General features: G+C 44.9%; 3 protein-coding genes across 3 annotated transcripts in view; 1 reads left to right on the top strand and 2 right to left on the bottom strand.

Annotated features, from left to right (window-relative positions):
* The window catches only part of dnah7 (dynein, axonemal, heavy chain 7), a gene marked incomplete at both ends in the record, with an annotated part of 58,766 nt that overhangs the window by 6,739 nt on the left and 25,152 nt on the right, over window positions 1–26,875 (top strand). Inside the window, 26 exons of the mRNA XM_083768066.1 lie at window positions 138–216; window positions 646–870; window positions 1,032–1,178; window positions 1,596–1,775; window positions 2,071–2,211; window positions 2,384–2,751; window positions 2,916–3,102; window positions 4,587–4,780; window positions 5,272–5,470; window positions 8,233–8,373; window positions 8,594–8,806; window positions 9,675–9,784; window positions 10,812–10,980; window positions 11,241–11,343; window positions 11,680–11,807; window positions 11,984–12,196; window positions 16,270–16,368; window positions 16,857–17,105; window positions 21,721–21,870; window positions 22,826–23,008; window positions 23,222–23,398; window positions 23,639–23,770; window positions 24,144–24,365; window positions 24,721–24,918; window positions 25,945–26,100; window positions 26,493–26,661. Of these exons, the coding sequence (XP_083624192.1) occupies window positions 138–216; window positions 646–870; window positions 1,032–1,178; window positions 1,596–1,775; window positions 2,071–2,211; window positions 2,384–2,751; window positions 2,916–3,102; window positions 4,587–4,780; window positions 5,272–5,470; window positions 8,233–8,373; window positions 8,594–8,806; window positions 9,675–9,784; window positions 10,812–10,980; window positions 11,241–11,343; window positions 11,680–11,807; window positions 11,984–12,196; window positions 16,270–16,368; window positions 16,857–17,105; window positions 21,721–21,870; window positions 22,826–23,008; window positions 23,222–23,398; window positions 23,639–23,770; window positions 24,144–24,365; window positions 24,721–24,918; window positions 25,945–26,100; window positions 26,493–26,661 (4,532 nt within the window). The remainder of the gene's footprint in view (window positions 1–137; window positions 217–645; window positions 871–1,031; window positions 1,179–1,595; window positions 1,776–2,070; window positions 2,212–2,383; window positions 2,752–2,915; window positions 3,103–4,586; window positions 4,781–5,271; window positions 5,471–8,232; window positions 8,374–8,593; window positions 8,807–9,674; window positions 9,785–10,811; window positions 10,981–11,240; window positions 11,344–11,679; window positions 11,808–11,983; window positions 12,197–16,269; window positions 16,369–16,856; window positions 17,106–21,720; window positions 21,871–22,825; window positions 23,009–23,221; window positions 23,399–23,638; window positions 23,771–24,143; window positions 24,366–24,720; window positions 24,919–25,944; window positions 26,101–26,492; window positions 26,662–26,875) is intronic.
* On the bottom strand, window positions 12,309–13,562 carry LOC310860787 (CCA tRNA nucleotidyltransferase 1, mitochondrial-like; the record flags this gene model as incomplete). The annotated part of the gene is made up of 1 exon (XM_083767946.1): window positions 12,309–13,562. Exon 1 carries the CDS (start codon window positions 13,545–13,547, stop codon window positions 12,309–12,311), a length of 1,239 nt encoding a protein of 412 aa, XP_083624072.1. The 5' UTR covers window positions 13,548–13,562.
* Window positions 18,139–20,928, bottom strand: LOC310860785 (bromodomain-containing protein 1-like; the record flags this gene model as incomplete). Its single annotated transcript, XM_083767943.1, has 1 exon — window positions 18,139–20,928. One exon carries the CDS (start codon window positions 20,926–20,928, stop codon window positions 18,139–18,141), a length of 2,790 nt encoding a protein of 929 aa, XP_083624069.1.

The raw sequence follows: 26,875 nt of genomic DNA, 5'->3' as shown, positions 1-26,875 counted from the left end.
GTTTCAACAATATCAAACTCAGGATAGAACTCAAATGTCTTCAAGTGCAGTAACTATGACATGGGACCCAACTAATTTGCTTGCTGTCTCAGTCTTTGCACATGACACTGAACTGTAATGATATCCCTCACTCCCAGGCTCTGTGATGAATTCCAGAGGATTTCTGAGGAGGCTCTGAGAACACCAGCCAGCACACAGGAGCTGATGGAGCTAAAGGTAAATAACATGACTCCTGTCACACTAGCTGGCCTGGCTGGTGCGATTGGGCGTATGGCTAGCGGAGACAATTCTGAAGTCACAGCTAATACTAACGGTAATGCCAGCTGGAAATGATCTCTATTTGACCTGTATATTTAAACAAAAACAGATTATAAAAACATTTAGGTGAGGAATAGGCAATGCAGATGCTTGGAACCTCGACAAAGGTGATACCAAAACGTCGAATGCAGTACAATGGAAAAAGTGCTATAATTGTTGCCTAATGTTGAGTAATTTTGGTTTTAGTTCCATGTCTGTCTGATCTCGGAATTATTTCTGAATTATTAGCAGTGTATTTAAATTAGATTTCAAATCTCACATTCCGTTAGAGTTGGTGATTTTCTTTGGTTGTACTGTAGAGGAAACCCACCTTCTCCCACCCCTCAGGCCTACATCACTAAGGTGCATACCACAGAGATGCCTCTGCTGGAGAAGAGGCTGTATGATTCCAAGGCACGCCTATATTTCCTGGTGGGCTATGTCAGCCTCTCACCAGCTGACATGAGGCTCAACAGACAGACCTGGCAGTGGCACGAGCGAATGCCCTCCATCTTTGAAGACCACCGGCAGATCGTGAAGGACAGGACTGAGCAGTATCAAAATGCCCTCAAGGTCAGTTACATGGGTACAGATAGCTTTGCCCACAAGGGTAAACCTTTACACTCCCTGAGTTAGATTACACTATGGGTTTTGCTGTTTAATCTACACAGTTAATTTTTCAGACTTAAAGAAAGCTCTTTTTCTGTGAATGTGCACATGTGTGCTGATTTCAGCTGCGCTGCAAGTGCTTTGTGGAGGAGCTGGAGAGCTATGCCAAACAGGTGGAGGTGTTTTCCTCCTTCGGCGACCTGAAGGATCTCGACAAGTATTTGAAGAAGGCCCAAGCCCTCAAGACCAAGCTGGAGATGGCCATGGAGAAGGTAATGCTGGATTTGGCTAAACTAACTTCAGAAGTGTATATATATATATATATATATATATATATATATATATATATATATATATATATATATATATATATATATTTCTTTATTTATTTTTAGAAGTTAAACTTCTATCTCAGTCAAAAAAAGAATAATACATAAAATAAATTGATTTTCTTTTTAAAACTCAGCAAAAACATGTGCGGATGCTTTATCTTTTTAATTTCATATTGCATTACTATTGTGTCCTTGGGATAATATAATTATTCTGAGTGTGTCTCGAAATAATTTGGAGAGAAATAATATTGGCTACAGAATGAACTACATTACCTGGTTATTATTCATTAATTCGTTCGTTCGTTCATTAATTAATTAGTTCGTTCGTTCTCCTCTGTCTTTTGTCTGTTGGCAAAGATTGATAGCTTCAACCATGAGGAGGAGGCCTTTGGCTGGCCTGCGTCTCAGTACCCTCAGCTGAAGCAGATCAAAGACAAGCTTGCGCCTTACCTGCAGCTATACGAGACAGCATCTGACTTCCAGAATGATCACCAGAAGTGGGTCCATGGGCCGCTAGCTGCTGTCGACCCGGATAAGGTAACGCTGTCTGGGTTAACACTTTGACGGCGGCTAATTGTTTAATCTAGGGTTCAATAAACTTCAATAACTCTCATGAGTTTATCACAAAGTACCTTCCAGTGCTACAAAATACAAAATGCAGATCAAAATAAGATAAAACAGAAACATACAAACGTAAATGTGAGTGCTTTGTGTTTCTAATTTTTATTACAAAAGTATGGTATGTAATGTATACTTCAATGAAACCAATTGTCAGTTCTTCCTGGCCTCTGTTCTGTGACATAGCTCAAATCCATGTACCCATGAACTGCAGGTGGAGGGAGATGTTGGGAACTACTGGCGGGCCCTCTACAAGCTGGAGAAAGGCTTCGCCGACACACCCAAGGCCCTGAACATTGCTACCAAGGTCAAGGCTGATGTGGAGGCTTTCAAAGAGCACATCCCTATAGTGCAGGTAAGACAAATACAGGGTCTGGAGTGCTGAGTGGACACACTTTACACAAAATGTGGACATTAACTTGGTTGAATCCCTGGCAAGTTAAAGTTATACATTTATGATTTTATAGTGTCACAATTATTGCTGTATCAGTGGAGAGCTGCACTTTCACCTATGTCATGGCCTGTAGGTGCTGTGCAACCCAGGCCTGCATGACCGCCACTGGGATGCCATGTCGGCGGTGGTGGGCACCCCCCTCCAGCCGACTGATGACCAAGCCAGCGTGGCAGATTTCCTGCCCATGCATTTGGAGCAGCACCTGAGCAGCCTGGAGGGCATCAGCGAGGCTGCCAGCAAGGAGCACTCCCTGGAGAAGGCCATAGAGAAGATGGCGGCCGAGTGGGCCGACATGGAGTTCAACCTGCTGCCTTACCGCGAGACGGGCACCTCCATTCTGTCTTCACTGGATGACGTGCAGATGCTGCTGGATGATCACATCGTCAAGTCGCAAACCATGAGGGGCTCACCCTACATCAAACCATTCGAGGTGGAGATACAGTAAGAGGCGTAGATGTGATTTAAAAGACGTCTTAGTATTAGTTTACATTAAGCAACTGTGTCAGTAATATTATAATGCCACATAGACTGTTGTACAAGCTAACGGGACTTCATGCAAATGTATCTGTGTTAGTGTGAATGTTTTGCATTTGGTGTCCTTTCAGAGAATGGGAGGGTAAGCTGCTGCTCCTACAGGAGATCCTGGATGAGTGGCTGAAGGTTCAGTCTGCCTGGCTCTACCTGGAGCCTGTCTTCAGCTCCCCAGACATCATGGCCCAGATGCCCAAAGAGGGACGCCGTTTCACCACCGTCGACAAGACCTGGAGAGATACCATGAAACAAATCTCCCTGGTGAGAACCTTTTCTTTTCCTTTCTTTTCATTATTTCTTTCTATCTTTTTCTTTCTTTTTTTCATACATACATACAGTAATTCTGTTGTAACAGCTGTGCCCAGAGTCACATTGGTTTTCATGCATTTTTTGTTTGCTATGCACCATTTTCATGTATTTTATTATTTCCCACCAATCTGCTACGCTATGAGTTTTTTCTAGTTATCCATCCATGTGATGTTTGCCTTGGATGGCCAATTTTGGTTGTCCCGCCGGGACAACGCTCCATACATCCCAAACTCTTCTCCTTTCTGGCTCCAAAACTGTGGAATGCAATTCCCATTGCAGTCATAACTGCGGCATCACTCCCAATCTTCCGCCATAGTCTGAAAACCCACCTTTTCAGACTCCATCATGGCCCGTAGCACTTACCCTACCCTCTTAGATAGAACTTTTTGTAGCCCTACAAGCGGAACCCAATGCTACTGAAGTTTCTGACATTTTTGACGACACAGATAGCATGGGGTCCTGTTCCAGCTCCACCCTGCCACCGGGTACGCACACATAAATACACGTAAACAACTTCGGAAACTTCCTTCTGCGCTCTTTGACGGCTTCTTTTCCTTTGAGGGCTTCTGAATCTGTGAACTATAAGTACCTATAAATACCGCTGCGAATATCTCCTGTGGCGTGGAAGCCGTTAAGTATTTTTAATCTTTGCTTGACCGATTTGGTCGCTTTGATTCTTCTTTTCCTTCCTTGTTTATTGACACCTCATTGTACCGCCTATCTGGCTAGCTAGTGGCGCTATAGCTATGACAGAGCAGATCAGAGGCAGGAACATAGCCGCCACAAGCCAACCGCACATCGGGAGGCGGTACAATTGGATGTCAATAAACAAGAAGAATCAAAGCGACCAAATCGGTCAAACAAAGATTAAAAATACTTAACGGCTTCCGCGCCACAGGAGATATTCGCAGCGGTATGTATAGGTACTTATAGTTCACAGATTCAGAAGCCCTCAAAGGAAAACAGTCCGTCAAACGGCGCAGATACGATGTTACCGAGCATATTTATGTCCGCGTTCCAAAATTCCCATACGAAAATATAGATATGTACTACAGGGACCCTACATAAAGTGACATCCAAATTTCAGAAAAGCTTTATGGAGGGTTCTGAGAGGGGCTAAACTTTTTGTAGACTTAGATAGCATTTGATACAGACTTATAGCATGTTATGTAGACAGCAATATAATTGCATTGTATGTAGACAGTCAGAGCACTTCATAGTACATATGTATAGCATAGCATAGTATATTACCGGAATGTATAGTTTATATGTATAGTTTCATTATATAGATATTCCACTGTTATGTTCTTAGTTTACTCATGTTTCATGATAACTACATTATGTGATGTATTGCCATGCTTTTTGTTCTTGCTTAATGTAAATCGCTCTGGATTAAGAGCGTCTGCTAAATGCCTAAATTGTAAATTGTATGACAGGACAAGCATGTGCTGGCAGTGGTGGCTATCGACAAGATGCTGGAGAAGCTAAAGAACGCCAATGAGTTTCTAGAAATCATCCTTAAAGGTCTGAACAACTACCTGGAGAAGAAGCGGCTGTACTTCCCACGTTTTTTCTTCCTTTCCAATGATGAGCTGCTGGAGATCCTCTCTGAAACCAAAGACCCCACTAGGTATGCACATAAAAAGTCAGAATCCGTATTCAATCACATCTAATCACACAAGTAGATGTTATGTAATTTAATTGCATTCCACTATAGCCTAACTGTCTTTACTATAGCAATGAAAGCAAAGGTAGGGCTGGCAGGGACATTTTAGGAGAAAGATACTTTTTGTACTGACCTTTAATTAAAGATGAATTTTGAGTGAGGAGTTAAAGGCATTCTCAAGTCTCAACCTTATCTTCATGTAATTGGTCCTGTGGGGACATCAGTCGTCTGTATACCATGTCTATAACATATGAATCCCATTTAAATAGTAAAGTTAAATATAAAACGTGCATAAACAAGTTATCCAGAGTTAATGGAGTGTGGCCTATTTGCAGTACAGCTCTACCTCATGCTGTAGTGTATACTAGAGCCATGCACGCCGTAAAAAACAAGATAAATAAGACAGTTAAACTTAGACAACGTGTATCTTTCTTGTCTCTCTCTCCGTCCTGCAGGGTGCAGCCCCATCTCAAGAAGTGCTTTGAAGGCATCGCCAGCGTTGTGTTCAGTGACGTGCTGGACATCACCCACATGAAGAGCAGTGAGGACGAAGTGGTGCGGCTGCTGGAGAGCATCTCCACCTCCAAGGCCAGAGGCCAGGTGGAGAAGTGGCTCCTGGAGCTGGAGAACGGCATGACCGCGTCCCTGCACAAGGTGCTATCATGTGGTCCTTTTTGAGCGGTGCTGACCACGCCAACATGTGCCTTTTATCAGTGGCGTGCACAGATATTTAGAAGGGCAGGTGCTCAAGTGAAAAAAGGGCGCCTTCTTTGGGGCCGAAACGATCTGAACCTTTTGGGGCATAAATAATATATTAGAAGCTTCTGAAGTATATTTTCATACCACACAGAGGAGAATTGTGCACGGCAGACAGACGAGATGGAAGTTCCAAGATGTTTATTTCAACGAAGTATACAGCTTACAGCATATGACAGACTCACGCCAGCCAGCAAAGTGGCTGACGTCTCCCATAGGCTCGCGCCCCTGACTGACAACTCATTGTACATTTGGTCTACCTTTTAAGCACTCTACATTGGCGTGGGTGTCGACAGTTGTTTGCACATGTAAAACCAAAGTCTTTGATCAAGCTGTCTGTCTCAAACTCCTTTGTCACACAAATAGCCTAGCCACCGGCAGCTCCAGGATATCTCACCCTGGGACGGCCGACACCCTAGATGCCAATCACCAAAAATAGGTCTACTGTCTGTAGGCTATGCAAGTTTGCAAAAGGCAGAAGGACACAAGAGCATTGTTGCCTATAATTATGGAATCCCATATTCTTCATATCCCCCCTTGACCATCACAGATGGTCACCTAAAAATATGGAACCATAATTATCTTAGACCCCCCTTGACCCTCAGCTGAACAATACATTCAAGAAACCAAAAATAACAGCATTACAGTACAGAACTTCCCAAAAATGGTTTTCAAACAGACACCCATACATATATGAATAATGGAAAAATGATTAGTACAGTTAACTGACATTTAAACAAGACATGCCGCTTTCCGCTCCTATTGTTACAAGAGCACTTTTTTGATATGCAATAACTACATGTTTTATTATAAACTCTGCTATTCCAATGCCAAAACATAGTAAATACACAATATCAGTTAAGTCACCCTGGACTTACCCTGACTAAATCACCCGCGGACCCGTGGTGATATCCAAAAAGAAAGCATTGACGCGCCAGAGTTTAACTATAATAACACATATCTCTTCATATCTATAGGAAAATACCTCATTGACTCATAATTAGGCTATATGACTCAACTTATCTAATCATACGACAAACACATACCAACATGAGGCCTATATTATTTCATGTTGAAAACAAACGCGACGCACAATTTGTTAAACAGAGAGAAGGAAAGTCCATCTTTTCTCTGTACGAACAAAGGAAACTTCTTCTGTATGCTGCCCTTTCTAGCTACCTTGAAAGTTTGCTCAGCTGCACCGATCAAGTTGCGAAAAAGTACACTGCTGTTTTTCGCTGTCCTCATCATCATCATCATCTCTCCCCCCTCCCAACTCTGAAACATCAGAGATGGGAATATGAAGAGAAAAGCAAACATCGTCATGCACAGACTCCTTTCTGTGAAGGCCCTCAGCTTAGGTCAGCCAACCGGCCACTGCTGCTCCATGCTGCGTCTCACAGCTCGCCGCCCGTGATTGCCGTCCCCGCGCCGACGTGATGATCAAGGCCTCCGTTGTGGCTGTTGCCGCTCCATCGACCGCGCCGCAGCCCGCACCGTCCGGCGGCTGGCATCGGTCCCCGTTGCGCAACACTCCTCGCGGTGGTCTTCGTCATCAACCCCGCTGCGTAGACGAGATCACGGTCGGGTCCGCTGGAACGTCTTCATCGCCGTCCACAAAAACTCCCCTCCACCGAATTAGACGGGAAAAAAGCCACTGGGTTCTGTTTCATCTGACGTGAAAAAACACACCACCATGACCGGTTTCAAGGCACCATCTGAAGTATATTTTCATACCACACAGAGGAGAATTGTGCACGGCAGACAGACGAGATGGAAGTTCCAAGATGTTTATTTCAACGAAGTATACAGCTTACAGCATATGACAGACTCACGCCAGCCAGCAAAGTGGCTGACGTCTCCCATAGGCTCGCGCCCCTGACTGACAACTCATTGTACATTTGGTCTACCTTTTAAGCACTCTACATTGGCGTGGGTGTCGACAGTTGTTTGCACATGTAAAACCAAAGTCTTTGATCAAGCTGTCTGTCTCAAACTCCTTTGTCACACAAATAGCCTAGCCACCGGCAGCTCCAGGATATCTCACCCTGGGACGGCCGACACCCTAGATGCCAATCACCAAAAATAGGTCTACTGTCTGTAGGCTATGCAAGTTTGCAAAAGGCAGAAGGACACAAGAGCATTGTAGCCTATAATTATGGAATCCCATATTCTTCACTTCTTTTATCAAGAATTGATCAATGTCACCATGGTCCACATACTGTATACTGTACAAAAAATAATAATAAAAAAAGGGCACATTGCTGTCCAGAGGGCAAGGGCAGGTGGTGCTCTAGCACCCCCTAGTGTCTATCTGTGCATGCCACTGACTTTTATGCATTATTATTCCACCGCTTGTGACATGATCTAAAACGGGGTTTAGAACAGCAGTTGTAATAGACATTAGTTAGTAGCAGTACTTGCGTGCTCTACTTGCGCACAAGTAGGCCATGTATGGCCTACTTGCAAGTTGGCACCTCGACAGAGTGCATTTCTAGTTTTTATTGCTGCATTATAGCTTAACAATTATTCATTCATTATTTATTTGGTATTGGATATTGATTACATAATACTCAATGTTGATTTTAATTCCATGCTCTAAAATGGACCTCTAGTTATATTATATTAATTTTAAGGCTCCTTCCATGATCCCATTTCAGGTAATCGGGGAGGCGATCGCAGCGTACCCTCAGGACCTCAGGACCAACTGGGTGCGTGCCTGGCCGGGTCAAACCGTACTGTGTGTCTCACAGGTCTACTGGACCAAGAATATCCATGAAGCCTTTGCCTCGGGACAAAAGGTGGGCAAAGCCAGACCATGCATGGTCACTGTTTATTACACTGTAAAGTCTTCAGAGGTTTTTGCATGTGTAACTAGATGATTCGCAGGAAAAGATGGAAGGTGGGACAACTTTGAATAAACAGTTAATGCATTAAAAGAATATACCAGTTGTCACACCTGTATGGCATAAGACTGATGAGGCCAGCTTCTCATAATGATAACCTCCTACTTACCTCCAGGCCCTGGAAGCCTATCTGCAGCTGAACAACAGTCAGATTGAGGACATTGTGAAGCTGGTGCGTGGCAAGCTGTCCAAGCAGAACCGCGTGACTCTGGGAGCCCTGGTGGTACTGGACGTGCACTCTAGGGACGTGATGGCCACACTAGTCCAGAAGAGCATCAGCGATGAGAATGACTTTGAGTGGCTCAGCCAGCTGCGCTACTACTGGCTGGTATGTATGTGAGATGGTGGGTTTGTGTGTGTGTGTGTTGTACCGTACATGTGTAACGTACACATGCACGTGTTTTCTTCCTGGTGTCGGTGTGTCTTATGTTTTCAACTTCATGGGAAAACGGCTGCACAGATTAGCATGAAACTTTCAGGGGTAGATTATCTGATTACATGTTTGCGATAATTGTGTCAAGGTCATGAAAAAGTTCAGCCATAACTTTGTCAATAATAGTTGTTAGTTAGTTAGTAGTTATTTCAGACTTTTTGCTTGAGCTATCGAATGACAATTGATAGGGTTCAAGATCATTGGTAAAATAATTTTACACTTAACCTAAACAGCAACACAAAATATTTTATTTCACCTTGAGCAACATTGAAAGGTCAAACTCAAGGTCACAGTTTATTTCCAAATTTGATCAAAGCCCAATATGCGTGGCTAAAGAATGGACCGGGTTTGTTGTTTTCACTGTCCGGTGTGTCCTATGAAGCACAGGCTTCTAAGTCGTGATTTAAAGCAAGGTGTGACAAATGTCTTCTCAGATGAAAACACAATCACTAAACTAAACATACAAAAATCATCTTAGCATCATACATCATCATTCTGTGCTCAGCCAATCAAATCATCACATTCCGTGGTACACACAGACACACAATAAAGGGGCTTTTTTGAGGGGCTAGCTATGCGCTCGCCCCTCAAAAAAATACATTTCCATCCTGGTATTCATTGCATGTTGGCACTGTTGTAACATGGCAGTTAATTTTATTCTCTAAACTGAAGGACAGAAAACAACATAACGGCGTCTCTACCTGTGCTTCCACACAGCAGGGGGTTGACCTCTGACCATGCTTTCTTTGCCTTCTGTGTGCAGGACAAACACCTCCAGACCAAGATGATCAATGCTGGCCTGGTCTATGGTTACGAGTACTTGGGGAATACTCCTCGCCTGGTTATTACCCCACTCACTGACCGCTGCTACCGGTAAACTACAGTCAAACCTCGGATTACACATAATTCCCTGCATAGGTCTCTGTCAGAATCACATTATTGCCTAAAATTAAATTCAAGACCTTTTCTTTTTTTCATTACTCGCCTCCTGCAATGTTGATAAGGCATGGATATTTAGATTTTTAGCACTTGTGTTGTGAGAATATGAAAATGTTCAGTTGGGTTTCATAATCTCCTAAGAGATTCCCACATCTACCTTGATGTCGCCACTGATTGATTGTAGAACTGATACACTGAATCATTTCTCACAATGGCTTGATGTAACTATTAACTAAAACTGGTGAGAGCCACACTGTCTTTTATGATCAATTACAATTACAAGTACAATTGAAGTGTATTTTTTTTTTACTTGCTCAACCACAATCAGTTTGGTAACTCGTTACTGTAACTATAAGCTGTTTCTGATGTTTACTCTCATTTTAGTTTAATGCAAAGCTGATGGCTATGTATTTTATTCTGTCTTTCGGTCTTTTTGGATACAAAATTATCTCTTGTTGTCAGTGCCATTGTCCCCTTATAAGAGGTTGACACTGTGTAATTAGTCCATTCTGTGTAGGCCTACTGTACATGGATAATTATAATTAATTTATTTGTATAGCACTTTCCCTTACAAGGTTATAAAGTGCTTTACAGAATAAGGTTGAAAGAGCATAATATATTAACCATAAAGAGATTAAACTGCAACGTTAAAATGGAATAACATTCATTAAAGCAACAATAACAGACAGATTAAAACGAATTAAAACAGGCTTAAGAAGCAAAATACATTATGAAAAGGGCTTGACATGAAAGTATGTTCAGACATGATTTAAAGGAAGATACTGATTTTGATAGCCGTAGATCCTCAGGCAGGGTGTTCCAAAGGCTAGGAACAGAGATGTACTTGTATGGTGGTTTGTTTGTTGTGTAGTGTGCTTTCCTGAAAGTCTGTTTAGTGTCAGGACTTACAGTAGTCGATCAATGGACGTTTTACATGTTGTAAATGTAAACTATTCTTCAGGACTCTGTTTGGGGCCCTCCAACTCCATCTGGGAGGGGCCCCGGAGGGCCCGGCTGGCACAGGGAAGACAGAAACAACAAAGGATTTGGCCAAAGCTGTGGCCAAACAGTGTGTGGTGTTCAACTGCTCTGATGGCCTGGACTACATTGCTCTGGGCAAGTTTTTTAAGGTAAGTACAGTACACTCTAACTCTCTCTCTCAGTCTCTCAAACACACATCCAGTAGCTAAAGTACATTCTCTCTCATACACAGAGGAATTGAGGCTTCGGAGTGTAATTGTTGGTCTGACCTTCAGCTGAATAGTCGTTATATAAATATGTCTACCTGCAATAGAACTAACACATAGAACACTCTTATATTTTCTTGTATACTATTTCAGTATATGTGTGTGTGACTATAGTGCGTGCATTTGTGTGTGTCCATGACCAGGGCCTGCTGTCCTGTGGAGCATGGGTCTGCTTTGATGAGTTCAATCGTATTGATCTGGAGGTTCTCTCCGTAGTCGCCCAGCAGATTCTAACTATACAGAGAGGTCTGTTTCTTTTTTTTTCGTCTGTCTGTGCAATCCATGCATGTGTGTGTGTTTAGTTAACTTGTAGCTCAACCTCAGCTAAAGAAAACAATACCTTTCTGATGAACAATGAACAGTATTCTTTTCAATAGAATCTATTTCATGTGGATGAGATATTTCACCTGTTCTCATTGGGATCCATGCAGGTGTTCGGTTCAGCCACGCATGTCAAACCCTTGTACCTCAGCCTCAGGGGGTGCTTTTGCACAATACACAATATTGCTCTTTGGATACTGCCAGTGCAAAACAGGGTTGTATTCCTCATAAAAAGGCAGCGTTAACGTGTGTGTCCACCAGGCATTGCTGCCCATACTGAGATGCTGCTGTTTGAAGGCACCGAGCTGAAGTTAGACCCTTCCTGTGCTGTCTTCATCACCATGAACCCTGGCTATGCTGGACGCTCTGAGCTTCCTGACAACCTCAAAGTAACACACATGCGCACGCGTGCACACACACACATGCGCACGCGCGCACACACACACATGCGCACACACACACCCGCGCACACGCACCTGTGCACATAATCACTCACTCTCTCTCTATTATGTGTGTGATGAGCGTCAAAGCTGCTGTTAACCAGAAACACATTGTTCCCATTCAGTCACTGTTCAGGACGGTGGCCATGATGGTTCCCGACTACGCCATGATCGCAGAGATTGTGCTGTACTCGTGCGGCTTCGTTACGGCACGTCCCCTGTCGGTGAAGATCGTGGCGACCTACCGACTGTGCTCGGAACAGCTGTCCTCCCAGCATCATTACGACTATGGCATGAGGGCTGTCAAGTCTGTGCTGACTGCCGCCGGGAACCTCAAGGTATATTTCTTTTTCTCCCAGTTAAGTCGTTGCCAATTTTTATTCTGTGTGTACTGTAGTCCCTGTCGCTGCAAACCTCCACGGGGAGGGTGTAGACAAACACATGGCTCCTTTAATACACATTGGACACATTTAAAGTTTGTGACAAAACCTTTAGGAGTTGTTCTTTATCCATCTGGTAGTGACTTGTCTTCCAAACATCAAGGAGCTCCTTCAGGGAGGAGCCTATCTCTTTGCCTGAAGTGATGCCCATCTTTTTCAGATCGTGGCCGCTAACAGGGAAGTGTGGTTTGGACCATTTGCAGAGCTCTGCCAGCAACTTGTCCTCCCCTTGATACTTGAGCAGCTCGCACACTTTACTCTCAGAGTCCAGATCCCGACTACTGACGATGAAGTCAGTGAAGGGTTTGAGGCCGTCAGGGTAATCCCGGTTCTTGTGAAGCTCGTGTCTGTGTTTTATGAGGAAGAGAGCCAGAGTCTTCTCCTTGTTGGAAACCTTCAGACGCATGTCCATGACCTCTACATCCACAGAGTTGTGGCAAAGAGCAGTCAGAACTGTCATGGCTTTAGGAGAGTGGTCCTTGGCATGCTGCCACACTCGTTTCAACTCTTCAATGTGACCATGTGGAGGTAAACCCATGTGTTTGGCCAATCCCAGATCATACATGACCTCCACAAGATGAGCACCATGGCTTCCAACCACAATCTGCTTGAGTTCTTTCCAAATCCTCTCTCCTGATATACCTGCTAGGCCATGGGCATTATCCCTGATGGCCTGCAGTGTCTCAGGCTCATGGTCACCTGTCTCCAAAGCTACTCTGCCATAAAACCTGAAATACCGCAGTATTCTCAAGTAGTCCTCTTGGATCCTATGCTCAGAACTGCCAACAAACCGAACTTTATGCTTTTGAAGGTCTTCGTATCCCTTGAAATAGTCGTACAAGGTTCCATCTAGCCCTAAGAACATAGAGTTGATGGTGAGGTCTCTCCGCTCAGCATCTTTCTGCCAGTCAGTGGTGAATTCTACCTCGGCATGTCGTCCATCCGTCTTAACATCCACCCGCAACGTGGTAACTTCAAAGTTCTCCTGGTGCAGTCTAGCCGTAATGGTCCCATGCTCCTCTCCTTTGTTGTTGATCATCCTGATCCCTGCTGTCTGGAACATGGTCTTCATCTGCTCTGGGGTGGCTGTGGTGGCAAAGTCCACATCCTCTGGATGTTTCCCAGACAGTACGTCCCTTACAGCACCCCCTGCTATCCTGAGCTCAAAATGGTGCTTCTGAAACAGATCTGCGATGCCATGCAGACCATCTGCAAGCAATGACCGAAACTGAATAGTTTTCAGCTCCATGGTAAACTTGGTAAGACTTCTGCAATTCCAAATTGAAAAGGATCTTCTTTGCCACACACCTGCCACATTCCAAAGCTCAAACATATCTGCTGTTCAGACCGTGACTATGGACTGAAATGTAATAGCTCTGTAGTTGAAAAAATATATATCTTCTACTCACATTTATTTATAAATCTCCAACCAAGTTTGCTTGGTCTGGCCTCCAAGTCGATCCTGTGATCCTATATATTAAAATGGGCTAATGGGAGGGCCGGCAGATGGGCGAGTGGGCCACGTCATCATGCTCATGTCATTATGACTCAGCCATAACCATATAAGAAGTTCCCAATGCAGCTACACTCATGCTGGCTGTGACAGAATGACATCAGACCCAAACAAACCGCGTCATCATGACATGACACGTCACATGTGAAATGAGGAGCGGCCATACTGGCCAATCAGAATGCCTGTTGCCTGTGATTGGTTAATTCTGGCCAATCAGAATGCATGTTGCCTGTGATTGGTTAGCTGATTTGCTTGTTTACATATGACGTAACTTTTCCCTTCAATGGCAATGGTGTTTAATATTTTGATTAAATCAAACTTTATTGGCCCAGGCCGTAGCGTAACGGTCTGGGCACCGGACTGGTAATCCAGTCGCAGTGTGCCGCGGGTTCGACTCCCGGACCCGACACGGCCTTTACTGCATGTCATCCCCCCATCTCTCTCCCGTTTCCTGTCAGCCTACTGTCTGTCCCTTCAAAAAATCAATAAAAAGGCGTAAGCCGCAAAAAAATATCTTAAAAAAAAAAAAAAATCAAACTTTATTTATAGAGCACATTTACAAAGACCAAAGGTCAACCAAAGTGCTGTACAGGATCAGGTAAAAAAGAAAAAAGAAACCAAGACAAAAATAGCATGGTATTATAACCACACAAGCAAGAGAACAACAAACTACACAATTGCAGTACAATAGAGCAAAAACTAAAATTAAAATCAAGAATCAAAAGCCATGGACAAGAGAGGACTTGAAAGCTCCCAAGGAGCAAGCAGACCTAATCCGCAAGGGCAGACTGTTCCAGAGTTTGGGGCCGGCCACTGAGAAAGGGCAGACTGTTCCAGAGTTTGGGGCCGGCCACTGAGAAAGGACAAGGGCAGACTGTTCCAGAGTTTGGGGCCACTGAGAAAGGGCAGACTGTTCCAGAGTTTGGGGCCGGCCACTGAGAAAGGGCAGACTGTTCCAGAGTTTGGGGCCGGCCACTGAGAAAGGGCAGACTGTTCCAGAGTTTGGGGCCGGCCACTGAGAAAGGGCAGACTGTTCCAGAGTTTGGGGCCACTGAGAAAGGGCAGACTGTTCCAGAGTTTGGGGCCGGCCACTGAGAAAGGGCAGACTGTTCCAGAGTTTGGGGCCGGCCACTGAGAAAGGGCAGACTGTTCCAGAGTTTGGGGCCGGCCACTGAGAAAGGGCAGACTGTTCCAGAGTTTGGGGCCGGCCACTGAGAAAGGGCAGACTGTTCCAGAGTTTGGGGCCGGCCACTGAGAAAGGGCAGACTGTTCCAGAGTTTGGGGCCACTGAGAAAGGGCAGACTGTTCCAGAGTTTGGGGCCACTGAGAAAGGGCAGACTGTTCCAGAGTTTGGGGCCACTGAGAAAGCTCGGTCACCTCTAGACCTGTATTTTGTTGAGGGCATAGTCAGAAGCAATTGGTCAGCTGACCTCAAGGACCTGGCTGGGGTGTACGGATTTTAAAGGAGTGATAAATAATGGGGTGCGAGACCGTTTAGGGCTTTAAAAACAAATAATAAAATAATAAAATCTTAAAATCTATTCTAAATCTAACAGGTAGCCAGTGGAGTGTGGCGAGGACCGGGGAAATATGTTCACGCTTCCTCGTGGTGGTGAGGAGGCGGGCAGCAGCATTCTGTACAAGGAGGCGTCTGAGGGCAGGGATTAGTTTAAATTACGTCATAAAAAGACATTGACGTCATTTCTCCGCTCACCATCAATGGCAAAACTTGAGACGGGCGGGGACAAAATGTAGCAGACATTTGACTGGAATTCTCTTACCATGGTCAATGGCAAAAATTGAGACGTGTGGGTACAAAAGCTGTTTATAGAAGGGGTGCCCCTTAAAAAGATCTCTCTCAGTTCCTCTCCCTGCAACATAAACCAGTAGGAGTAATTAGTGCAGCGACAAGGACACTGTGTAAAATAATAGTACACATACCGGTAGTGATCTCACCCGTTAGTAACATAAAGCCCCCCGGCTATGCCTTAACGTCATACATGCACTGCTTGAGACAAGTGTCCTTGTTGAGGGCCGATAGCCCCTCCTATGTCCAGCTTTTAGTCTATGTAACCCAATTCTTGTCCCAACACAAACATTAAATGCCATTAACAATCAATGGACAATTTTGAGTGTTTGTTGACATTGATGACAGATGAAGGTGAGGCCGCAAATTGTGATTGGCTGGAATGAGATGATGTATGATGATGTACAATGATAAGAGCGCCCCTCACTTGAACCCTTCACACGGGTGTGACTTTTTTGTATTACTACATTTGAACAAATCTTTCAAGGGCGCACACACACACACACACACACACACACACACACACACACACACACACACACACACACACACACACACACACTAATTTATATACAGCCTCTGTTTGGCCCCTCCTACTTCCTCGTCACTTCTCACTCTCTCTGACGCTTTCTTGTGCCTCTGTCATTTCAGCTGAGCTATCCAGAAGAGAATGAAGACATTCTGTTACTTAGGTCCATCATTGATGTCAATCGCCCCAAGTTTCTGGCGCATGATCTGCCACTCTTTGAGGTGCGATGGATGGGGAGCAAGTTGATTGATTGATTGATTGATTGATTGAATCAATGCATAATTCATATATGAATATGGGCAACTGGGCCCTCTGTGACCACCACAATCTGTTGATGTTTTTAAACAGCAAATGCCTTTTAACCAGGCATTTGCTTTTGCTTATCTGCACTGGCTCTATGCCTTTACGTAATTTTAAAGTTTTTATTGTTTTGTGTGTGTGTTTATATCTGTTTTTAAAGCCATTTTAAGCCACTGTTATATAGTTTTCATCACTTTGAGAAGTAGTAGAGTACTATTAAATACATATATGTTAGATGAACTGATGTCAGTCCATGTTTATTCATGTCAGTACATGGACCTGTGATACGCAAGGGCTGTGTGTGAGTATGTAGACATACTAGCACATCTGTGTAGGAGTATGTGCACCTCCATATGCGTCACGGTTCCTCATTTAGAATCTCCTCCCATGTTCTCCAACCAATATCCAGGGTATCACCTCAGACCTCTTCCCAGGGGTCACGTTGCCCAAGCCAGACTACAAGATCCTGCTGGAGGCCATCCAAGACAACAGCAAGCGACTGAACCTGCAGCTCACAGACCTGTTTGCGGAGAAGATCCTGCAGATCTACGAGATGATGATCGTCCGGCACGGCTTCATGCTGGTGGGAGAACCCTTCGGAGGCAAGACCTGCGCTTACCGGGTGCTGGCCGGGGCGCTGCGAGACATCTGTAAGAAGGTCAGCTACGCAGCTTCTGCTTTATACTGCCACCTGGTGGCCTGGAGGAGGTTTTTATATCGTTGCTGTCGAGCAGAAAACGCTTACCCCGGTATCTCCATATTTTAACTTTTTGTGTTTTTGAGGGGTTTGTTTTATTATCCCTCATTACGTCATATTGTCTTGTTAACAGTTTCCGTGCCGCGAATGGATTACTCCAGGTTAATGTCGCTGCCGTATCGGACATACCCGCCTTTTGTTTTATGTGTTTAATCCGCCGTAATGTAATGAATCAAAAGAAAATCCGTCTTCGTCGCGGAGTATGAGACTGGATGCCTTCGCTGTGATGACAAAACCGGAAATCGTCACATGCTGTGGGCTGCTAGGGCTTCTGGGAAATTGAGGCCAATGGAAATGCATTGGGTGCAACGCCTCATTGAGACGAGTCTTGTGTGCGTCTTCCGCGTGCATCCGGGTGGTGGATGCGACACTCGGATCATAACAAACCACGGGACCTTTTTTCGCTGGATTTTCGCGGATTAAAAGCCCAAATAATCAGCGTATGCTCTAAAGGTAATACAACAATCTCGGCAGTGAAAGGGGGTTGATTAAAATGCGTGTTAAACGTAAAAAACAGTCAAACTGTTAATGGCGTTTAATGTTTGTGTTGGCACCGTTTGTTTTACATCACCATTACATCACCTAATCAACATGAGTTAGACTTTAATATATTAGCGCCCCTCACCTCACACGGGTGTGATCTTTTTTAGTTATAGGGCACTGTTTTGGAGAAAGGAGGCTCTCTCAACCCTCTGGGTCTAGTGGTAAGGGGACGCAAGGAAGTACAAGGAATTTAGATTTAGGCATACAATGAGTGCAAACCAAGGTGAAATGAGTACAGGAGGTGCCATAAACGTACCCAAAAACACATCCCCATAGAACCTTCAAATCTAACTATCCTAGTTCCTCAAGTTAATTTGCATAGACAAAAGACACAACTTTGATGACAGGTTGCAAGCTCCACTATTCTTATCTAGAAAAATATATACTTTTTCTATAGTCTTGTTAATGCCAAAAGGAACCATCTTGGATCTAGGAAACCACTGTCAGCTGTGCTTGGCAAATGTGTTAAGAAAGATTTTCTCATTGGATTTCGATTGCTAGAACATCTGGAGCTTGCAGAGGCAGGCGGACTCTGTTGTGTCAGCACTCCGTCCTCTTTGTTTAGTGATCCATGATCAATCTTAGATGCCTTTCGTGAACTCTCCGTTCTCAGTACGAGAGTGCTTTTATCATCCACAGTGTTACGGCATGCCACACGTTTAGGCATGACAACAGTGCTCATGCTACACTGCACACCCCCGCCATGAGTCCCACTGGACTCGGAAGTGCAGAGTCGATGCGCTTCTACTAGTGACCGGAAGGGAGCTGGTTTGCTGTCCTCGTTAGCTATTCTTGTGCCAAGGTGTTTGATGGGGGATTCCTCCTCCTCAGCATCTCCACAGGTGTTTCGGGTTCTCTTCTGTGGAAGGAGGAGGGTCTCAAGTTTTGGAACCACAACCGAGAGGGAGGTCTTGGCAAACACATTTGGAGAGCCTGGGAATGTTTTAACCATCTTAAGTAGATGCTGTTGGCTGACACTCTTGGACTTGCGGAAGCAGATATTGGTCCGTCTATTGCGGGTGTCAGAGGTTTTCGCAAGAATGGAGGTTGGCATGACATCAAAGTCATTGTCAGAGACCTGCAAGTTCAGTAGCTTGTCCTCATCGTCCCAGGAGAAAGGTTGCCGTGCTTCCAGCTTGGGGGTCTCGGGGAGGTGTAACCCACTGGGGAAGTCAAAGCCAATGCACTCAGCTTCCCGTCGTGCCCTCCTGAGGATGGCCTCACCGTGTTCCTGCATTCGCACAGCATCCTTGTAGAAGAACGTGTCCTTGGTGTTCATGCAGTTGGAAATTATGAGATTGAAATCAGCTTCAAATTCTTCCAGGGTCTTGTAGCCATGCTCATCAATGCACTTCCTCATGGTGGAAAAGTCCATGGGCTTCATGATGTGTTCCAAATAGTCAGGAACCTCTTTGATTCTTGATTCAGAGAAACTTCTGTAGATGTCCTTTTCTTGCAGTTCATTTAGAACCGCCCTGAGCAGAATGTTGAATGGATTGAGCTGGACCTCTAATATTGATTGCTGGAGCTTCAGCTGTTCTCTTTTTAGCTCCTCCCTCTTCCTGATGAGCTCTAGCAGCAGGTGAGCACGGTCTAGGTTATGACGGAGATGATGCCATTCCTTCATTTGCTCCTTCACTGCTGGAACACTGTCCAACTTGCATTCCTGCGGTTGCTTTGTTTTCTGAGGCTGTGGTTTGGTGGCCTGGAGCCTTCTGATTAGTGGCACGTTGTGTCTTGACTGCCTCTTAAGCACCCAATAGCTCAGGACACGCTCCACTAAAGGCCTCTTCCTCTGGACAGCCACCTGGCTGAGAATTGTATCCAAACTTGAGGCTGTTATGCTGGGTCCAGAGCTGGCAGGCACCTCCAGCTTTGGCTCTGGTTCTTCCTGTTTACACCTCTTTTTCTGCCATCCTTTAAACCCATCACTGCCTCTTTTCTCGCCTCGTTTGGAGTGAGCCTCCTCATAGATGTTGAGGGGTCTCTTGTCACAACCATCAGGTGTATGGGCACAGCAGTAAGCAGCCTTTTGTACGGTGAATGTTGTGGAGCCCAATTCTGTCACGTCTTTCACTGGCTCCATCTTCATGTAGAGGCCAGCCTTTTGAGCGCAGCTGACATGAAAGGCAGTGTAACATTTGACTTTGTAGCACTGGATGCAGGCCCCTACCCCTTTCTCCTTACAGAGGTAACAGGTGAGCTTCCAGCGGGCAGGCGGGATGCTGCTGATGCCGTTGATGGGCTCGATGAAGACTGTGTCAGAGAATCCCACCTCAGGCACCCACAGGGCGCACGCCACATGTCCCCAACGATCATCATCCGTCTTCTTCAGGGCGCCTCCACGGTTAGGGCAGAAAACACACCTGGAAGGTCGGGATGGGTACTGGAGGCAATGGCGGCACAGCCACTGACCCTCTGGGATGCAGGGCACACCGTAGCACTGTTGGTGCACAGCAATGTTGCATGAATCACAGAAGAGGATCAGGTCACTGTCGGCACCATCTCCTTCCATGCAGATGCAGCATACAGCGTCCTCATCCACTAGTGACTGCGGGTCGCATTGGACCTGTATGGCAAAGTAGGACTCCTTCTCGAATCGGTCCATGAGGAATTCAAAGAGGTTGTAGGACACCTGGCTGATGCCCTCGCTCTTCCTCTTCTCATTGATCAGCTCCAGCCAGGCGCAGTCCTCCTCGTCCATGTCGTATTCCATCTCCTTGTTTAGCTCCTCCGCCGTCTTCTCTGTGTACTTGTAGTACGCCGTCTGCCTCCGAGGCACTGCTGGCACATTGTACTCTACTACGCGGAACTTGGGTTCCAACAGTGTGCTCCCACTTCCTCCATGGTGGCCAGTGACGCCATGTGTGGCTGTCAGTGCCGCGTTCTTCTTCTGCTGGTTGTTTTGGAGGCGCACAGAGCGAACCGGAACCCGCTGTGCCTTCTCATTGTTCTCATTCTTGCTGGTGCACTCCATGATCTCCTGGGCCGTCGGGTCATTGTCGTTGATGACGTCCAGCTTGTCGTCAATGCTGAACCGGTGCACCCGGCCATCGACCTCCATCTCCACCATACGCTGTTCCTGGGTATAAGTAAGTCTCTCCTGTTTGGGCGAAGGCTTGATGGGCGAGGAGGCCCGCTTTGGCATTGCCACGTGATTATGTTGACCCTTTTTCTTCATTGTGATAGACTGTATGTTATTGAAATCAACTTCAAACACGAGTGCCTGCAAGCATGATGGTGATGTAGCCTGTAGAGCAGCAGCAGCCGCAAGTCCACATTCAGTGTGATCACACTGTGCAAGTGACCTCATTTATAATCCATCTGTAAATATGTGTGTGACTGGGTGGGTGCGTAAGTATCTGTCAGTCTGACTGTCGGTGTGTCTACTGCATATCTCCAGAACCATCCGTTTGATGGACTTTTAACTTGCTCTGCGTGCCGCAGAGGGCCTGACGGAGTGATGTGCTCAGCAGTTGTCCAGAACCACCATGCAATGGGTCTCCTTATATGGAGATCCCTGATGAAAGCATGGAATTCTGTCTGAACGTCTGACTGATGATGTCAGTAATATGGGTAATAAGACCATGATCTAATTTAGGCATAAAAGGGACCCAGACAGACAGATACACACATCTCCATATTTGGGCATAAAAGGGATTGACACAGGCAGACAGTCAGAAGTTTTATGCCCATACATGGAGATCTCTGATGTCATCATGATGAAAACGGGTACAACAGGTACCATGGGTATTGCATACCTAGGGCATGCTTTCTCTACGGCATGGGTCTTCAACAGGGGGTGGGGGACCCCCCAGAGTAACTACAGGGGGTCCGCCAAATCTTTGTGTGATGGGGAACATTTGCCGAAAATAGCACATGTGTGTGTATGTATGTATGTATGTATTCATATTATCGGTTTGCTGTGTGTGTGCGTGCGTGTGTGCGTGCGTGCGTTCATGTGTCCAACTAGGGTCTGATGAATGAGAACCAGGTCCAGATTACAGTCATCAACCCCAAGGCTGTCACCATGGGCCAGCTGTACGGCCAGTTTGACCCTGTCTCTCATGAGTGGTCTGACGGCATCCTGGCAGTCAGCTACAGAGCCTTCGCTGTCTCACAGGTAGTGTCGCGGTTGGTTGGTGATTGGTCCTTGGTGCGGTCAATGGTGCAAATGGGTTTCGTTTGACTTTTTTGTGTGCACCACCATGATAAGATATATGTTAATGTCCCCACAGGGACATTTGTTCCAACTATTACCCAGGTGGCAAAGGGGGTTGACCTGCATTTGCCATAACATCAAAGGTTGTCCACCAGAAATATCTATGGATCTAGGATCACAACCTATATGGACAACCCGGTACATATATTATTAGATATAATGGGGGGTGAATAGGGCAACATTTTAAACTGAGGGATATTCTTTTTTGTATTGCAAGTTTCCATGAAATCCAATATGGCCATAATATTAGCACCCAGAAAATAGGTTTGGCTTCTGAACCAGATGAGCTAGAAACGCAAACTTGGTGTCTATTTCATGGTTTCTGACCATGAGAGACTCAATGGAATACCTAGTTTTATTATTGGGTGTGTCTGGACCCTTATTGTGCATATTTACAAGATGGTGGCTACCCGAAATAGTGCTTTACCATGATTTCTACCATGATTGTTGACTGGCTTCCTTCACTGTAGGTTGTGATCCTACGGGGTCATAGATATTATTTCTGGTGGACAACCTTTGATGTTATGGCAAATGCAGGTTTCCTAAAAAAATGGGTGGTTTGCCCCCTGGGTATATTTTAGTAACAGTCTAAATACACATTTTCATGATTTAGTTTGTACTACAAACTAAAGCATGAATAATGTGAGCTTAATTATGTTAGTACAGTTAACGGAGCACACATGCTCTTTCTCAGTAGTGCACTGTTTCACACGTACTGTACTGGCCTCACTGCACTGGCTACCTGTGGCTTTTAGAACTGATTTTAAAATATTATTGTTTGTTTTTAAACCTTTATTGCACCTGCCTACTGTATATCGCTGATCTTGTGTCCGCTTACATCCCTGTCTCCTTATAGAGTCCAGACAGGAAATGGCTCATCTTTGATGGGCCGGTGGACGCAGTGTGGATTGAAAACATGAACACGGTGCTCGATGACAACAAGAAACTCTGTCTGACGAGCGGCGAGATCATCCAGATGTCCTCGCAAATGAGCCTCATCTTTGAGCCCATGGACCTGGAGGTGGCCTCACCCGCTACGGTAAGAAGTCTCTCACAGATTTTGTGTGCGTGTGTGTGACTGTGTGTGTGTGTGTGTGCATGCGTTAGCCTGGCTAATAAGCCAGACCGAATCAGCAGTTGGCAAAAAAAAATTGCCTGCGCGACAGTGTCGTGTGATATTAGTCTGGATTATTAGCCAGGCTAGGTGTGCGTGGGTGTGTGTGTGCATATATATCATATGTTTGTGTTCTAGGTGTCTCGTTGTGGCATGGTCTACATGGAGCCTCACATGCTGGGCTGGCGTCCTCTGATGCTGTCCTGGCTCAACACTCTGCCCGCCGCAATCAGTGCCATTCACAAAGAACTCATCACTGGCCTGTTTGACCGCATTCTGCCTGCATGTCTACAGCTCATCAGGAAAAACACCAAGGTACAGTACTAGAGGGAATTGAACCTCTGTCAACAAGTGGACTGTTTAAACATGTCCATGTGTGAACTATTGATGTTCAGTATTCAGTGAAATAATTAATTCCGGGTTTGAATGAATGCATTCTCAGCCATTGGGTGTTAAATTTGTGTTTCTGTTAATATAATTGACATTAAGGTTTAGGTTTTATTTAGAGACCATTGCAATTTAAAGGGGTCTGAATTATTTTGTGATTTGTTTCAGGAGTTGTCCCCGACCTCGGACACAAACCTGGTCAACTCCCTGATGAACCTGATGGACTGCATGATGGATGAGTTCTGTGATGAGGCCACGATGAACAGAATGGATGAGACGGATGTTTGCTCCTGGTTGGAGGTGAGAGGAGGGTCTGGTGCATGCTTGCTCCTGGCTACAGCATTGTTCTTTTCGATTATTATTTGCCACAGCCAGTCTTATTTACTAGATCACTGAAATTAGTTTTTTCCTATTTAACCCATTCTGACCTGAGATCAGATTAAAAAAATGTCTTCTGCATCCTGACAGTTTTCTGAAAAAGCCATGTTTCTATGTCAGTCGTTCTTCGATTTTTCAAAAATAGCAGACCTACAAGCTCGTAGCGCGCCACTCGGTGGCGTGCTATGAGCTTGGAGATCTGCTATTTTTCAATAGCTAAAGCATAACATAATGCTAACACCAAAAGGGGTTCCCGCCCAGAACACTAAAAGATGAGCTCTTCCCTTCCCCGCAGGGCATATTTGTGTTCTGCCTCGTGTGGTCGGTGGGCGCCAGCTGTGACGAGGCCGGTCGGGTCAAGTTCGACGGAGTGTTTCGAGGGGTTCTGGACGGCCCCCTGAGCAAAGAGACCAGGGCCCGTCACGGCATCCTGGCCACCGTAGAGCCTCCACCCAAACGGCTGACCGTGCCCCTGCCCACTGATGGAACAGTGTACCAGTATCGCTTCATCAAGGAGGTGGCATTTAAACCTGGAACACCTATATGTTGTTATACCTTTCAAGCATCTGTGTCATTTTAGTTGTTACTATCGTCACTGTCCCGGGAAAAACCTTGTATCTTTTCAAAATTTCAAATTTTTTAATGTTTTTCCAAACATTAAAGCCTTTCTTCATCATACAAGAGTGTTGCACAATAGTACAAGCTGCACGCTTGTAGATCGGCTTTTTCACTATTTTAACATTTTAAAGTGATAACAAAAAGGAATGGTTTCTACCCGGTTTTCAGAAAACGCTCCGGTTCTCCCTCTATCCTTTTATAACTATGGTCCTCACTCTGTTCCATGCAATGCATTCTTCTTCTTTGTTCATCAGGGCCCAGGCAGGTGGGAGCTCTGGACTGACGAGTTGAAGGCAGCGCTCCCTATCCCTATGGACATCCAGTTCAATGAGATCATTGTGCCTACTGAGAACACTGTGCGCTACACAGCCCTCATGGAGATGCTCATCACCCACCAGAAGCCCACTATCTTCATTGGTCCGACCGGCACTGGCAAGAGCGTCTACATCATAGTACGTGGTCATGTATGCCTTCAGCACCTGGTGTAAAAAAGTACTCACATTTTTGAGGGGCGCTAGCTAGCCCCTCCTATATGCCCAGCTTTCCGGGTGTGTGTGAACACAAACATTGGCCGATCAACCCATAGCGATGATTTGATTGGCTGAACAAAGTACATATTGAAGATAAAAGTGAGGGCAGAAAAGTGAAGACGTCAAAAGTGATTGGCCGGAATGACATTTGTGATGATTTGATTGGCTGAGCAAGGAATGTGATGTATGATGATAAGAGTGCCCCTCACTTCACACGAGTGTGATTTGTTTACTAAGTAAAAGTATCAATACTGCAATGTGGAAATACTTTGTTACAAGTAAAAGTCTGGAATAAAAAAATGACTTGAGTAATAGTTTAAAAGCATATCAAAAGTACTTAAATTACCAACAGTAGAAAGTATAGCCTGGGGCAGCCAGCCCATACTTCATCTGCCTGCACTGTAGACACAAAATTATATTCCAGACAAATGACAGAAACGTCTTTTTATTTTTTTCTCTATTTTCCTTTTCTTTTACAATACTGTAATTTGTTTTCATTACAATAGCAAATTACTTACCCTCTTTTCAATCCTGAGGTAGATAAGCCAACTGTACTAAACCCTTTTTTCAATACTGTGTAGCAAGTTATTAAATCGATTTAAATTGTCACCAGTTCTTCCTGTCTTGCTTCATTCGCTTTCAGAGACAAAAAATAACACAAAAAACCCTATTTATTGTGTGTCAATTGTATAGTGTAAACTCAAACAAACATTTCTAATGCATGTATGTACTGTATGTATACATACTGTATACATACAGACTAGTTAGTACATACATGTTATACTTTATTTGTTTTGGTACTATTATAGGTCTTTACAATGAGCATTGCCCGTCTGTTTAACCCTGTGCCACGCTGCAAGCGATTTTAAAGAATCTTGAAAGTGCTACTGGTTTAGATGGCCTCAGTTCTCAATGGGTTAATTCCGCCATTTGATATCTCTTGTTTAGGACTTTCTGTTGAGACGAATGCAGAAGAGCGTCTACAGCCCGCTGCTGATCAACTTCTCAGCCCAGACCACGGCTGGCCAGACGCAGAGCATCATTATGTCCAAGCTGGATAAGAGGCGCAAGGGAGTGTTTGGACCGCCACTGGGGAAGAAAATGGTCTGAGTTTATGTTGTTCATTCTTGTTAAGTTTTATCACGTCTATTGCACTTCTAATACATCTGTAAAAAGTAGAGTAGTAGATTCACTGTGGATCTACTGGGCAGACTCATTTTACCTTATATTATTAATAGTAAAGAAAAGTAAACGTACCTTCATGTATTTTTCTTTGCTACTACTATTATTATTATTGCCTCTATGGCATTCATAGTGTACCTTCAAACACAGTCAAATACATTTGTGTAAGTGCCATAGAGTGCTATAGTTCTAAAAAAAACAGCTTCATGAATAGTTGCCAACAATATTTCAGCTTGTAGATCTGCTAGTTTCAGCAAGGCTTTAGGCTGTATATTTTATTGGTGTACTTATTCAAACATGCTGCGTTTTGCCAGGTGGTGTTTGTGGATGATGTGAACATGCCGGCCAGGGAGACGTACGGCGCCCAGCCCCCCGTGGAGCTGCTGCGGCAGTGGCTGGACCACCGGAACTGGTACGACATGAAGGACTGCACCATGATCCACCTGGCGGACGTCCAGATAGTGTGTGCCATGGGGCCAACGGGTGAGTCCAGGCGGAGCCTTGTGAACGTTTCCATGATCACATCCACAAATGTTCGTTATCGTCGCTGTCGGGCAGAAACACTGTATGTCCATTTTTCAACTTTTTGTCTTTTCGTAGATTAATGCCCCTACTTCATCACCCAAGTTTTGAAAAAACTATTTTCACTATTTTGAACTTACAATGTAAACATGTAAACATTATGTTTTATTGTGCT

This window comes from Protomyctophum parallelum (genome assembly GCF_964188405.1).
Source record: "Protomyctophum parallelum genome assembly, chromosome: 6".
Taxonomy (NCBI): domain Eukaryota; kingdom Metazoa; phylum Chordata; class Actinopteri; order Myctophiformes; family Myctophidae; genus Protomyctophum; species Protomyctophum parallelum.
This window is presented reverse-complemented; position numbering and strand designations above follow the sequence as displayed.